General features: G+C 54.8%; 1 protein-coding gene across 1 annotated transcript; it reads left to right on the top strand.

Moving 5' to 3' along the window:
* Positions 1–1,618: 1,618 nt before the first annotated feature.
* On the top strand, positions 1,619–6,079 carry LOC102111146 (cytochrome P450 1A5-like). Its single transcript, XM_005521374.3, has 7 exons — positions 1,619–2,204; positions 2,772–3,653; positions 4,238–4,364; positions 4,867–4,956; positions 5,038–5,161; positions 5,341–5,427; positions 5,595–6,079. The coding sequence occupies exons 2-7, from the start codon at positions 2,793–2,795 to the stop codon at positions 5,899–5,901; spliced, it is 1,596 nt and encodes a 531-aa protein (XP_005521431.1). The 5' UTR covers positions 1,619–2,204; positions 2,772–2,792; the 3' UTR covers positions 5,902–6,079.
* Positions 6,080–14,314: the final 8,235 nt, after the last annotated feature.

Genomic DNA, 14,314 nt, shown 5'->3' with positions numbered 1-14,314 from the left:
GCGAAGGGGCTCCGGCCAGAGCCGGGAGTCAGTGACCCCGGTCACTCGCAGTCACGCTACGGGTGGGTGGGGGGGGAAATGGTTTTTAAAGGACCAGGGCGGTGGCCTCACGTCCAGGAGCCCGGCCCGGGGTCAAGGCGGCGCCGGAGCAGATCAGGATCTGCTGCCCCCACGGCTGGCTGGGGCTTGGGGAGCTTGTGGGGGGATCTCCTGCGCTGGGGACAATGGTCGGAGTCAACAAGGGCGACCTCTGCCCCAGGATGCTGCAGCACCTGCGGGGGGACAGCAGTGCCCCGGGCATTTGTGACCCCTCCGTAGGACACGGCCATCCCAGCCTTTTCCAGCCACGAGGAGAGGGGAGCACAAAGCGGGGAGGTACCGATCGTGCCCACCTGAAACGTCCCCTCTCAGCGCCAGGCGACACCGAGCGGTGCCCCGCGCCGCAGGGCTGACCACGAATGTCACAAATGTCACAAATAAGCCCCACGGCTGGGGACACTCGGCACGGTGTCCATAAAGGCCGGCCGGGGATGCCTCGCACGTGTCCCCAGGTCCCTGAGCGAGGGGCGGCGGCCGGGGGTGAGGGTGTTTTGAAGGTGTTTTTGGGGTGTGAGGCTGCCTGGCACGCAACTCTGTTCTCATCAGGAGGCAGCCTGCCATCGCAGGGCTTGGCAGCCACCGGCGAGCCGGGGAGGGCTGGGAAGGGGTGGAAAAGGGTCCTGCAGAACCTCTCCGGGACTCTCCTCAGCTTCTCCAGAGCTTTGGGATGTGATGGATGAGGAGTGGATGAGTTCAGGATCAGCGCAAGGTCTGAAATGCTGCTGGGGGGGGGGGGTCGGGGGTCACTCAGCTCCCCCCAGCCCCAATCCGACCGCATGCAATGGGGTCCGGATAGATCCATTGGGAGGGGAGGCGCTGGCAGGATCCAGCCAGCCCTGCTCCCGCAGCCTGCCTCCCCAGAAGCGTTCCCAAGGGTCTTGCCGGGGCTGGGAAAGCTGCGGCATTCCTGGGAATTATCAGCAGGAATATTAGCAGCCGGAGTTTTGTAACTGTTCTTGCCAAACATTAATGAACGGCGTCATTGCTATTAACGAGCCCGATTAGACCAGATGTTGAAAGCCTTTATTAAATATTAGCTCAGCTTTCACCTGGGCCAAATTCCCACCGGAATTTTCAAAGATTGAAGGAAACTTCGGGCTAAACCCCCAAGCTCTGGCTCATTCCTGCTCATCCCAGCTGCACTTCCAAAATTCCCCTGAATTTTGCCCCGCCCGGAGAAGCAGCCTCGCTAGTTCGAGCATTTCTCTGTCGGGTGCCACCCAGTGTTTTGCGGGGATGAACTGCCCCAGCCTTGCCCCGTGCTGCCCCTTCACCTGTCATATCTGCCGGGGTCACCTCCTCCCCTCTGCCCCGCCACTCCTCCTCCTCCTCCTCGCTGCCTGTTTGCCCCGGAGGAGCCGGGGGAAGCGAGCCAGCCGCCTTCTCACGCAAACCTGGCCAATCGTTAACCGGAGCCTGGCTCTGCCCCTGGCCCGGATGATCCTGCCGCTCCCGGGACCTGCCGGCTGATTTCCCCAGGGATGGATGGGGAGGGCTGTGGGTGCCTCGCCACAAACGTGTCCCCTCGCTCACAGCCCGCACCCCCCCAGCACCTCCCGAGTGCCCGTGCCGGTGACAGCCCATTCTGGCTTCTGGAAACGGCCTGGCCAGCCCAGAAAAGTTTTTTGGGGAAATGCTAGCACCCACATTCTGTAGGCAAGCGGTGCTGCCTTCATGTCCTATATCGTCCCCATGGCAGGGCTTAGGGACGCCTTCTTCCTCCCTATCCTAGGAACCCCCTTCTTCCTCCCCACAGGGGCTCCAGGTCCCTGGCCAGGAGGAGAAGTCACCATTCGTGCCCCAGAGCCTGTTGGAGGGGAGAAAGGCTCTTCCTTGGCTTCCCGGGCAGGCTCCGGCCAGGCTCGGCCAAGTCTGTTAATGGGTAGCTATTCCCAAGGGCTTTGCAGCGTCCCGGTCCCATCCCTCGGGAGATAAATACCCAGTGAGGGGCGAGCTTAGAGAGCCTTGGACTTGCAGGTGGCACAAGAAAGAGCAGGCAGAGGAGAACGAGGTGACAGGAGAAGTCTGAGGAGGATTCCCCCTGCTCCCGGTGCCGATCTCTGCTGGGAGCCCTGGACAGTAAAAACCAGCCCAAGGACTTGCAGGTAGGAGCCAGCCTGTGCGTTTTGGGGAGGGAGGGTTGAACATGGATATAGGATGGGAAGGTCAGTTTTGGGTGTCCCTGCTCACGCAGTGAGCTGTGTGCTCTCACAGAGCAGCCCTGTGGCATCCCCGCTCCCCAGAGTGCCCCAGGATTGTGGCCAGCAGGTCCATCCTCCTGCCTGTAACTCCTGATGGCTTTGGCAGCCCTAGAGCCACATTTACGGAGGAGCTGCCGTTCCTTTCCTCCCGCTTCCCTGGCATGTGCCGAGCTGCAGTTTTGCACGGCCTGGGCAGGAGCCACGGCTGTGCCAGTGGGGCTTTGGGTCTGCCGTGGGGAAAGGGGCGTCGCTGGAGGCTCTGACGGGTTGAGGTCCCCCGTAAGGGATGGGTGGGTGCGTTTGGAGCCTTCTTGGATGTGCAGCCTGTGCCGCTGGAAAGCCCCAGCCATGCGGGGACAGCTCCGGCCCCTGAGCTGGTTCGGGGCTGCCCGTGCCAGCGTCAGGAAGAGCCGCAGCGCTGCGCCCCTGGCTGATGCCGGCTCTTGCCGTGCCTCCGTTTCCCTCGCGCAGGGCCGCTCCGAGCCGGCGGGGATGCTGAAGGCTGCCATGGGGCTGCTGGGGAGCCCCGCTGCGGTGTCGGCCAGCGAGGTGATGCTGGTGGCCGCCGTCTTCTGCCTGGTGTTCCTGCTGCTCCAGTGGCTGCAGCAGCAGCAGCAGCGGCCCGTGCCCGAGGGGCTGCGGAGGCCGCCGGGCCCGCGGGGCTATCCCATCCTGGGGAACGTGCTGGAGCTGCGCAAGGACACGCACCTGGCGCTGACGCGGCTGAGCCGGCGCTACGGGGACGTGATGGAGGTGCGCATCGGCACGAGGCCCGTGCTGGTGCTCGGCGGGCTCGACACCATCAGACAAGCCCTGGTCAAGCAAGGAGAGGACTTCATGGGGCGCCCCGACCTCTACAGCTTCCGCTTTGTCACGGACGGGCAGAGCCTGACGTTCAGCCCCGACTCCGGGGAGGTGTGGAAAGCGCGCAGGAAGCTGGCCCAGAGCGCCCTGAAGAGCTTCTCCATCGCCCCCAGCCCCACGTCGTCCTGCAGCTGCCTGCTGGAGGAGCACATCTCCAAGGAGGCCGAGTACCTGGTCAGCAAATTCCTGCAGCTGATGGAGGAGGAGAAGAGGTTTGAGCCCTACCGGTACCTGGTGGTGTCAGTGACCAACGTCATCTGTGCCATGTGCTTCGGCAAGCGCTACGAGCACGAGGACCAGGAGCTGCTCAGCCTGGTGAATTCTACCGAGAAGTTCACCAATGTGGCTGCTGCCGGCAACCCAGCCGACTTCATCCCCGTGCTCCGGTACCTCCCCAGCCGCAGCATGAAATTGTTTCTAGATTTCAACAGGTACTTACTCAGCTTTCTGCAGAAGAGGGTCAAGGAGCACTATGAGACCTACGATGAGGTAAGAGCTTACAGGACCCTCAGCTGCTCTCCTCCCCGCTCTATCAGCACGGTGTTTTTGTTCTGGCAGCCAAGCAGCAATGGCCATTGTCCCACCCCAGTCCTCCTTCTCACAGACTCCTAGAATCTCATGGAATCATGGAATATCCTGAGTTGGCTCTCGCATGGATCATCCAGTCCCGCTCCTGGCCCTGCACACACACCCCAGAGATCCCACCCTGTGCCTCAGAGCGTTGTCCAAACTGCTCTGGAGCTCTGGCAACTTTGGGGCTGTGCCTGTTCCCTGGGGAGCCTGGTCAGAGCCCCACCACCCTCTGAGGGAGGAACCTTTTCCTGATGTCCCACCTGCACCTGCCCTTCATGAGCCTCTCAGCATCTCCTCGATTCCCTGTGAGATGTGACCAGTCTGGTGGCTGAACATGTGCTCTGTGCCTGGGTTCCTGGGAGAGCCCTTTCCTTGTTTCCATCGGGACCACAGGAGCTGAGGGATGATGCTCCCCAGAGCTGGTGTGACCCCGGGCTCCCCCAGGAGCACCCAACCCTCTGCCAGCCCTGCTCCATGACCTTGTCTCCTCTTCCCCTCAGAACAACATCCGGGACATCACGGACTCCCTCATCGAGCAGTGCCTGGACAGAAAACTGGCAGCAAACACAGCCACGCAGGTCCCCAAGGAGAAGATTGTCAACCTTGTCAACGACCTCTTTGGAGCAGGTATCCTCTCCCACCTTCCCTCAGCTGTGGCAGACGCTCTCAGATTTTCTCCGGCTCCTACTGTCTCACCCTTGTCCAACACCAACTGGTTTGGGTCTAAGCATTCGCTCTCCTGCTCGCTGGACCTTTCAGGGATACCTCTAGAGACCAGTCTGGGATATCAGCTCTGGAAAAGTGAAGGGCAGGGGTTACAGCTCAGCAGAGCCTCACAAGCCGGGGTGGTTTTTCCTGGCTGTGGGAGATGTCCGTGGGCTGACTCGTCTTTCTGCAGAAATTCCCCCGATTCCCAAGAAGTTGTACAAACCTGACACAAGCCAGGAGCGGGACGGGTTGGGAAAGCAGGTTATTTTAGCAAAGTTTTTTTAAGGCAGAATAAAGCCCCAAGCCTCGCTGCGTGTCCAGGATGTCCCCTGCCTCCTCAGGCAGCCCAGAACGTGATGGTCAGCCAGCAGGCCAGGGTGGGTGTCATGGGGCTCACCCACACCCCATCCTCTCTGCCCAGGCTTCGACACCGTGACCACAGCCCTGTCCTGGAGCCTCATGTACCTTGTGACGTACCCCGACATCCAGAGGAAGATCCAGGAAGAGCTCGGTGAGTCCACAAACCACATTCCTCTGGGGCCAAACCTCTCTGCTCAGCCCTGACCCCCTTCTCGCTCTCCACCTCCCCCAGACCGGACCATTGGGCGGGAGAGGCGGCCGCGGCTGTCGGACCGGGGCACGCTGCCCTACACGGAAGCTTTTATCCTGGAGATGTTCAGGCATTCCTCCTTCGTGCCCTTCACCATCCCACACAGGTACGGGAGGGCTGGCAGAGCTGCTCTGGGGATGAGGTGGCCTTGAGGCACCATCTTATGGTTCGTGGAGGACACAGCTGCCCCCACAGAACCGACACAGCCTTCAGGAGCAGCCTGACAGTCCCCTGAGGATGCAGAAAAACCTTTGGGCTTCCCAACTTGGTCTTTTCTCTCCCCAGCACCACCAAGGACACGGTGTTGAACGGTTACTACATCCCAAAGGGTCGTTGCGTGTTCGTCAACCAGTGGCAAACGAACCATGATGAGTAAGTGTCTTGTGAGGCACAAACCCTCCTTTGGTGGCAGACAGGTCCCTTCCTGCAGTGCAAAACCATCAAGGATGTTCCTCCTGATAGTTCCCACCTTCCAATGTCCCACTGACACCCATGACCAGGAGAAACCATCTCAACGTCTCTGATGTTCTCCCTTCCAGGAAGCTTTGGAAGGACCCAGAAACCTTCAGGCCCGAGCGTTTCCTCAGTGCTGATGGAACCAAACTGAACAAAGAGGAGGCGGAGCAGGTGCTGGTGTTTGGCCTGGGGAAGAGGAGGTGCATTGGAGAGAACATTGCCAGGTGGCAGGTGTTCCTCTTCCTGGCCACGCTGCTCCAGCAGCTGGAGTTCAGCGTCTGCAAGGGCAGCAGGGTGGACATGACCCCTCTCTACGGACTGTCCCTGAAGCACAAGAGGTGTGAGCACTTCCAGGTCAGGCAGCGCTTCCCCGTGAAGGACAGGAGCTGAGCGGCGACATCTCCAGAGAGTCCTTGCAGCAGGGCTGGCTCTGGAGCAACTTTGTGGGGTGATGGGATAAACTGAAACCATTTGGACTCTTGTTTTATCTGCTTTGTTCTCTAGCAATCGTTGCCTGCTTTGTTTCCTGGTGTTTCTAGTGTTGGGTATTCCATTAAAAGTTGTCTATTCCACCACATCCAGTCTTGGGCTGTATCCTTTCGGAATCGCTCTCCGATAGATGCAGGACAGCCAAGCCAGGCCGTAACCCCACAGCCCCCATCATGATCTCCAAATTACAGAATTACAGAATTGTTTAGGTTGGAAAAGGCTTTAATATCACCAAGGCCACCACTAACCCCCATCCCATCACTAACTCCACCAATGACCACTTTTATGGTGAAGAAATTTCCCCATAATCCAAACTTCCCCTGGTGCAACTTGAGCCTTCATCCACCTCCTTCACCATGGTCCTGGTGGCCCTGAAGGACACAGGGAAGGATACAGGGAAGGACAAGAGGAAGGACACGAGGAAGGACACAGGGAAGGATACAGGGAAGGACAAGAGGAAGGAAACGAGGAAGGACACAGGGAAGGACACAGGGAAGGACACCTTCAGCCCTGGCTGCTGAGAAAGCCGAGCTGCTGCTGTTCTGGGCTGGAACAAAGGTGTTTTCACAGCAGGAAGAGAATGAGAAGCAGGAATTGCTCCAGCTCAAATCCAAGAGTTTACATTGGCTGCCAGTCAGCCCATGCCAGCAGAGCCAGATGCCTCCTTTTCCCCAGCTCGCACGCAAAGCCGCCCCAGCCAACGCCGCCGCCTGGTGATACGGGGACAAGCACAACCCCCGGTGAGGTACGCTCTGCTCCTGCACCCGTTCCCAGGGGAGAATTCTGCCCCCACAGCCCCAGACCCCGAGCAGTGGGGCTCCAGCCAGAGCTCCTGACATGTCCAAATGCCAATCACTCATCAGGCGTTGCAAAAAAGCTTCCCAGAAGAGGCACAGATGAAAGTGTGGTGGGGAAGAGAATGGGGAAGCCGATTGCCCAAGACTTCGAGGAGATCCTGGCTTGCCCAGACCCGCTGAACCCGCCTGGGGGAAAAGGAGTGACTCTGTGTGTCCAGGCTCAGTCGCCAGTTTGTGGTGGAGCACCGAGGTGACGCAGCCTCAGAGAGCCACCCGAATTCTTTGAGCCAGCACAAGCAGCTGTCGGTGTCACACCAGCTTTGTCCTTCCTGCCTAATGCCATAATCCAAATGTTGTAGGAGAAGCACTGGAAGGGAAGGTCCAGACCTGCTGCAGGCTACCAGAGGGAAAAAAGTGGAAGGATGCTTTAGGACAGCCCACGAGGTTCACCAGCCAAATAATAGCTCCATCAACTACGGCAAGGACCAGAGCACCAGAGACCCAAAGCCACGTCCCACAAGGGACATCCCAAAGCCAGCATTCCCCTGCTGCAGGGGAAGGTGGAACCATCCACTGGAGGTTCATCTCAGTGAACGTGGTGACTCACAAGAGCAGCGGGACTGCCCGGGACTCATCGGTGCCGCGCTGTCCCCGCGCTGGGGCAGACGTGGCCCCACAAGTGACGCCGTGGGTCCACAGGCCCCGTTTGCTGCAGCCATTGCGTGACTCCCGTGCCCCGAAGGCCGCCTGGATGTGCTGATAAGGCTGCAATAAGCAGGAGCAGATACAAAGGACAGCGGGAATGTTTTTCCCCTCTTTGCATGACGAGAGTTTTATTGCTCCGGGGCAGATACACAGCTGAATGTTGGTATCAGTGGTGTGGAACAGCCCCTGGCTGGTGGAAGGGCTCCCCAAGATCCATTCATGGACGGCTGAAGAAGTCACCCCTGTGTCAGGATGGAGCAGGGGAAGGGAAGAGGCTGGAGGGGAGAGGAATGAGCAGGCAAGTTATCCTTCCCTTCTCTTCATGGGGCTGGAGACAAAGCAGCCTCTGTACAACTCCCTACCTACACTGAGCACCTCTCCCTCTCTTGGTGCTGCAGGAACCATCCCCCAGAGCTGTGGAAGACCTTTCCAGGCATCCTGCAAAGGCAGGAAGGACCCCTGAGACCTTGGTCTGAAATCCCTGCGTGCTCGCCGCTCCTTGGGCATCCCGCCCAACAGCCCAGATGCCAGGTGAGGCCCCAGTTTTCCTGCTGGGGTCCATAAAATCATAGAATTGGATCTCCTGATCTGGTGCTGGGGTCAGAGATGCAAGATATCTGTGATGCCTCACTCTGACACCCAAGAAAGCACTGAATTTCACATAGCACCATGGAGACAACAGTTAGAGTTAAGTAGAGAAACTGAAAATATAAGTGTGTAAACTAGAGAGTTTTCTTGAGTCACTGGGTGAGAAAGTTAAAGTTTAAGGTTTAAACTGGTTTAAGAACAGAAGACATGATGGAGGATCCAGGGTGTTGTCTCTTGTCCTTCTTCATCATCTTCTCCTGTGGGTTTTTGGGTAGTAGTGGGTGATTGGGTAGAGAATGCCGCAGTGCAGCACACAGGTGTTGGGTCATTGGCTCACTAAGAAAAATAATTAACTTGGTATCTGTTAATTGGGTAAATAGACATATAAAGACCTTGAAGAAGTTCTTTATTAGCCATTTTTCACCTATCTTAGTGCACGTAGCTCCTTGTACCCTGTATCCATTAATGTAGATAAAAGGAGAATAAATAACCAAGTCTGAACAAGAGAAAACTGCCTCCCTCTCATCAATCTCAGTCCAAGGGGAGAAAGAACCAAACCACGAGTGTCCAATCAGGACAATCTGGAAGCCACCCCGAGGATCATCAGTGAGCTCCTGGTGCTGCAGAGACCCCCCCAGCAATCACACCCTGTGCCTCAGAGAGCATTGTCCAAACACCCCTGGAGCTGTGTGCCCACCCCTGAGCAGTGCCCCACCACCCTCTGGGTGAGGAGCCTTTTCCAGGTATCCAGCTGAACCTGCCCTGTCCATCGTCATCATCACTGCCACAAAAGCAGCTCACACTGGGTGAGAGGCTCCAGCTCCCCTATCTTTGCCTGCCCCTAATGACCTTCCTCAATTAAGTCCTGCAATTATTCCCCGGGCAGTGTGCGAGTGCCACGGTGTCAGTACTGGAATCGGGGCGGTGATAAGCCGGGGAAGCTTTGATCACTCTGTGGAAAATTGCTTTTATGGCTGGTTTTAAAATGAGTCATGAGTCCAGTGATGGCAGCCGGGCTCCAGCTCCCCTTCCAAATGCTCCCAGCACTCTCCTTGATGCAGGAAAAGCTCTGGGCAGAACTTCTCCCTCTGCCTGGGACACCTGCCCCATGCCAGCACTCGGGCTGGGGGCATCTCCTGGCTGGGAAACGCAGCCCCCAGCCCCAAAATGCACCAGAACAACCACTTGTGGCTCTCCTTGGGGGAAAAGAGGAGTTGCTCTAACACTGAATGACCCTCCTGATTAAAAGTGAACCTTGCACTTCCAGTTTCTGTTCTTCAGCTGGTTGGGATAAGTTACCAGGAGTCATCTCCCCATGGGGATTAATGATTCTGTGTCTCAGTTTTGTTAATATAGATTATGTATTATATATTATATATTAGATATTAGATATTAGATATTAGATATTAGATATTATACATTATATATTAGATATTAGATATTAGATATTAGATATTAGATATTATACATTAGATATTAGATATTATATATTAGATATTTATTAGATATTAGATATCAGATATTATAACTTATATATTATATCGTATCTCTGATATCTTATATCTTATATCTTATATATTATACATTATATATTATATATCTTATATCTTATATATTATACATTATACATTATATATTATATATCTTATATCTTATATCTTATATATTATATCCTATTGCTATATATATTATTATATATATATAATATATAGCATAATATATATAATAAATATTATAATACTATTAAATAATATATTATTATATAATTATAATATACTATATTATATATTATATACTATTATATAATATATAATTAAATATAATATAATTATATAATATACAATATTATAAAAATATAATCTGGAATATATATTGTGTATTTTTAGAAAATATTTTTCTATTTATATATTATATTTCTATAAAATATTTTTATGTTTTTATTAATATATTAATATTTTATATATAATAAATATTATTTCCCCAGCATTGGTGACAGAAGAAAGCCGCCCAACACCATCTTTCTCTTTGCATTTCCACAGGGACACATTTGGGCTCTGAACTCCACACCGGTTCCTGCCTTTTTTGGGGGGGGAAAAAAAAATCTCGTCTCAGCCTCGATGAGCATCTCGTGGGCTGTCAGTGCTGAGCCGGGTGATAGATTGACATCTAAGGAAAAAAGAGAAACACCCAAGCAATTTCAGGCTGTTGGAGGCTGGTGGGAGTTTTTTCTCCTGGCCAATAATTGGTCATTTTTGAGAACTGGCAGTAGTTTTGACCATTGAAAAGTGAGATCGAGCTGCGAACATCACCCTTTAAAACCTAAACCCGTGAATTTCTCTTTGGTTTCTGGCTTTTGAAGCGGTAACAGAGCTCCGCTTCAGCCTCCTCCTGCCCTGGGCTGCTGGAGCGGGTGGATGAGGTTCATGCTGGCTCTCCACTCCATCCAGGTGGAACCTGTGGGTGGATCAGAGCTGGATCCAAAGGAGCTGGGCACTTTAAACCTGCTACACGCGGTCCAGCGCTGCTCCCAAATCAGCGGGAACCCTTTTTCCTCCTCCCACCCTCCCCTCCCTCCTCCCGCTGGGGGTTCGGGCTGATGGATCACCCAGTGCGAGGTACCTGTGGGTCAGAGGGCAGGAAAGAGGGCAAGGATGGAGTTTGTCCCGAGGTTGATACACGGAGAGAGCTCCTCCCTGCTCAGGAGAAGCTCCAGGCTCCCAAGAATTCCCTCAAACCTGTGTCCTCCACCCTGGCAGGAATCCAGAAATGGAGAAACATTTCTTTCTTTGTCCTATTCTCCAAAAAGATATTAATCTTATCACTGACAGAAAGGCTTCCAAATATCCCTGAGTAAGCCAAGATTTATAAAAAAATCATGTTAAAAGTAGTATAATGTTTAGAACGTCACTGAAGTAAAAAATACAGATTTTAGAATGTTTAATACATAAAGATGGGGAAAAAAAGAGTGTAGTTCTTAACTCTGCTTCTTCCTCCTTCTCCATGATTCTGCAGTTTTTAAGGGCACAAAGAGTGATTCATTGAAAGTTAGTCAAAGTTTTAATTACGTAAGTGATATAGAAAACTTATTTGTTAATATACAAGAACAATACACGTGTTTATTGTTAATTAAATAAAAATAGGTATAAAGATGAAACAGCCGCGTGGCTTGGGGCCGTTTTGTGCCTTCAAGTGAGCCAGGTTATGGTGAGTTAAACTTGTGCAGAAAGTCTGGAAAGACCTGCCAAGTTTTTTGATAACATCCTAATAAACACAAGAAACAAAATCCTAACGAGCTTTAAAGTTTTCCTCCTGACCCGGAGATAAACGGAGCTCCCCGCGAAGGAGTATCCCGAAATTCTCGGCTCAGAAGAGATCGAGAAATCCGTTTCGAGAAGTGCAGCATCAAACAGCGAAAAAATTTCAGGTGGTGCCCAGTGTGAGGATGGTGGGCTCAGAGATGGGAGCACCGGTGGCCACCGGCTCCCGAGAGCACCGGCAGTGCGAGCCAAAAACCTCCGGGGATGCTCCTCAAACTCTGCCTTGGCTGCAGGATGTGGGCTGGAGAGCCGGGATGCGCTCAGGGCTGGCTGTCCCCTGGATGTCCCCAAGGCTGGCGCTGGTGGCAGCGCAGCAGCGAGAGGTGGGGTCACACAGAGGGACAGAGCTCTCTTGTCCCCCCATAACAAGAGGTCCCAGTTGTCTGCGCCACTGTCGCACCCCTAAAATCATCTCCCTGAGCCCCAGCGGGGTGGGTAGAGCAGGGCTGGTGCTGCCAGGGTGGGGGACACGGGCTCGGGGGTGAAAATCCACTGCTCCCCTTCAATTCAATTCAGCCCCTCATCCTGGGCTGCCCAGGAGAGCCCTGATATGAGGCTCTTCTCCACACCCGAGCGGGGTTTGGGGTTGGCTTGGGGGGAGAGGCTCCCCGAGGAGCAGAACCGGGATGGAGGGAGCGGGATCCTGACTCACCGAGGCTCTGCTGTCCCCTCCCGCTGGCCGTGAACGCCCTCCGGTGGCACCGGTGACACGGCTCCGCCGCAGCCCGTGGTCCCCAGGAGCTCCGGGTTTCACGTTTCTCGTGGGGAGGAACATTTGGGGAGGGGGACCTGTGGCAGACGGACCCCCCTGCAGAGCATCCCGCATCCCCCAGAGGCCCCGGGAGCCTCAGAGCCGGCCAAACCCGGCTCCCTTCGGGACTTTTCCAGCTGGAAGGTGAATTCTCCAGGCTGGGATGAGCTGGGAGAGCTGCCCCGCTGCCTTTCCTCTGCTGTTCCCAGCCACAATCCTTAGCTGTCCCGTACATGCCAGGCAGGAACGCTTCCCTTTCCCTGCCCACCTTTCTCAGGATCCCCTGAGGCTCCGAGCTCCACTGGCAATAACCCGGCCAACCAGCCCGGGCTGCAGAGAAGCGGCAGAGCGACAGGGCAGGAGATTTTCCATCCTTTACTCGGCCGCGATTTCACCCTCAGCTCCTCCTCCGCTGCATTTTTTTAAGTTTTTTTTTTCCCTGCCGATTCCAGCCGGCTGAAGGGCCCCCTCTCCTGGTGCAAGGCGGGGAGATGTCCATCCCTGCCTCGCTGGCCTCCAATCCATCCTTCCCTTCCAACCAGGGCATCATTCACCCTCAAACCAAGACCCTTCCAGGGAAAAATTCCAGCCGGGGCATTGCAGCAGCAGTGCCTGGAGGATCCCCCTCCGTGTGTCCCCTCCGCCAAATCCCCGCGTGGTCCTTCCAGCCACTCTGAGGATGCTGACGCTCTCGAGGCTTCAGGGGGAAGAAGAAACCCCCAGGGCAGAGCATTTCCCTGCTCCTGGGTCAGACGGACCGGGAACACCCGGCACTGGGCACCACTCCCCCCCAAAGCTGGGTTCCTGCCTGGCTTTTCCCTCGCCAGCCTCCTGTTGCTGCCCAGCCCCGGCGAGGGGAGCTCCCGGCTCCAGCGGCGCTGTGCTGAGGATATTTGTGGACATTTGTGGATATTTGTGGATATTTGTGGATATTTGTGGAATTCTGGTCACCCCAAAAATGCCGTGAGCGTGCGGGGCAGCTCGGGGTGCGCTCAGGGCTGGCTCCGTGCGAGGTTTGGTGACCTCGGGTGAGTTTTGGTGCATGAGCTGCTTTCAGTTCCTCGCAAAAAGGAGCCTGGGTGAGCTCCTTCCCCATCTCCCCGAGGCCAAAGGGACATTCCAAGCCTCACGCGGGGAACGCGAGGCTGCAAAAGGGGCGCCTGACCCCAGTAACGCGTCCCTGGATCTTTCCTGAGCGCTGTTGGAGCAAGGATGCGCTTCCCAAAAAATGAACTGGGCTTTGCATCCCACTCCCGTGGCTGCTGGGATCCCCCCGGTTCTGCACCCCGAGCTTCCCTGTCCCTGCCGTCCCTTTGTCCCCATGGAATCAGGGAACGGGTTAGGTTGGAAGGGACCTTAAAGATGATAATATTATATTATATTATATTATATTATATTATATTATATTATATTATATTATATTATATTATATTATATTATATTATATTATATTATATTATATTATATTATATTATATTATATTATATTATATTATATTATGTTATGTTATGTTATGTTATGTTATGTTATGTTATGTTATGTTATATTATTTTTCATTGCAATTTGGACATTTTATCGTTATTTACTCTCTGCTTTTTAACGATTTTTACTATTTTATTGGCATTTTAGCATCATTTCAGTACAACTTTGCACTCATGTGAGCACACATCGGGCAGGCCGGGGGTGGGTCTCGGTCCCCGTGCAGCTCCCGGTGCCGGTGGCGGTGCGGGTCCCGCTCCCGGTGCAGCTCCGCTCCCGGTGGCGGTGCGGGTCCGGCTCCCGCTGCCACTCCCGTTTCTGTTCCCGGCGCGGGTCCCTCTGCCATTCCCATTGCCGGTGCAGGTCCCGTTACCGGTCCCGGTGCCGGGCTCGGTGGTGTGAGGATGCCGTTTCCAGTGCGGGTCTCGTTCCCGGTGGGTGTCGCCTTTGCGGCTCCCGCTGTGCCCTCTGTCCCCGCCGTTCCCGGTGTCGGTCCTGCTATTGGTCCCGCTGTAGGTCCTGGTGTCGGTCCTGCTGTCCCCCCTGTCCCCTCTGTCCCCTCTGTCCCCGCTGTCCCCTCTGTCCGCTCTCTCCCCTCTGTCCGCTCTGTCCCCTCTGTCCCCTCTGTCCCCGCTGTCCGCTCTGTCCGCTCTGTCCCCGCTGTCCGCTCTGTCCCC

This window comes from Pseudopodoces humilis, chromosome 16, assembly GCF_049639895.1.
Source record: "Pseudopodoces humilis isolate 2021_Gansu_Grassland_sample_001 chromosome 16, ASM4963989v1, whole genome shotgun sequence".
Taxonomy (NCBI): domain Eukaryota; kingdom Metazoa; phylum Chordata; class Aves; order Passeriformes; family Paridae; genus Pseudopodoces; species Pseudopodoces humilis.
The sequence above is the reverse complement of the archived record's forward strand: the minus strand, read 5'-3'. Positions and strand labels throughout refer to the sequence as shown.

What these genes read in the sequence shown, in the direction of transcription:
- LOC102111146 (XM_005521374.3), top strand. Translation starts at nt 2,793, where the DNA reads ATGCTGAAGGCTGCCATGGGGCTGCTGGGGAGCCCCGCTGCGGTGTCG. An exon ending in CAACGACCTCTTTGGAGCAG is followed by an intron (nt 4,365 to 4,866) that starts GTATCCTCTCCC and finishes CTCTCTGCCCAG; the next exon opens with GCTTCGACACCGTGACCACA. An exon ending in GAAGATCCAGGAAGAGCTCG is followed by an intron (nt 4,957 to 5,037) that starts GTGAGTCCACAA and finishes CACCTCCCCCAG; the next exon opens with ACCGGACCATTGGGCGGGAG.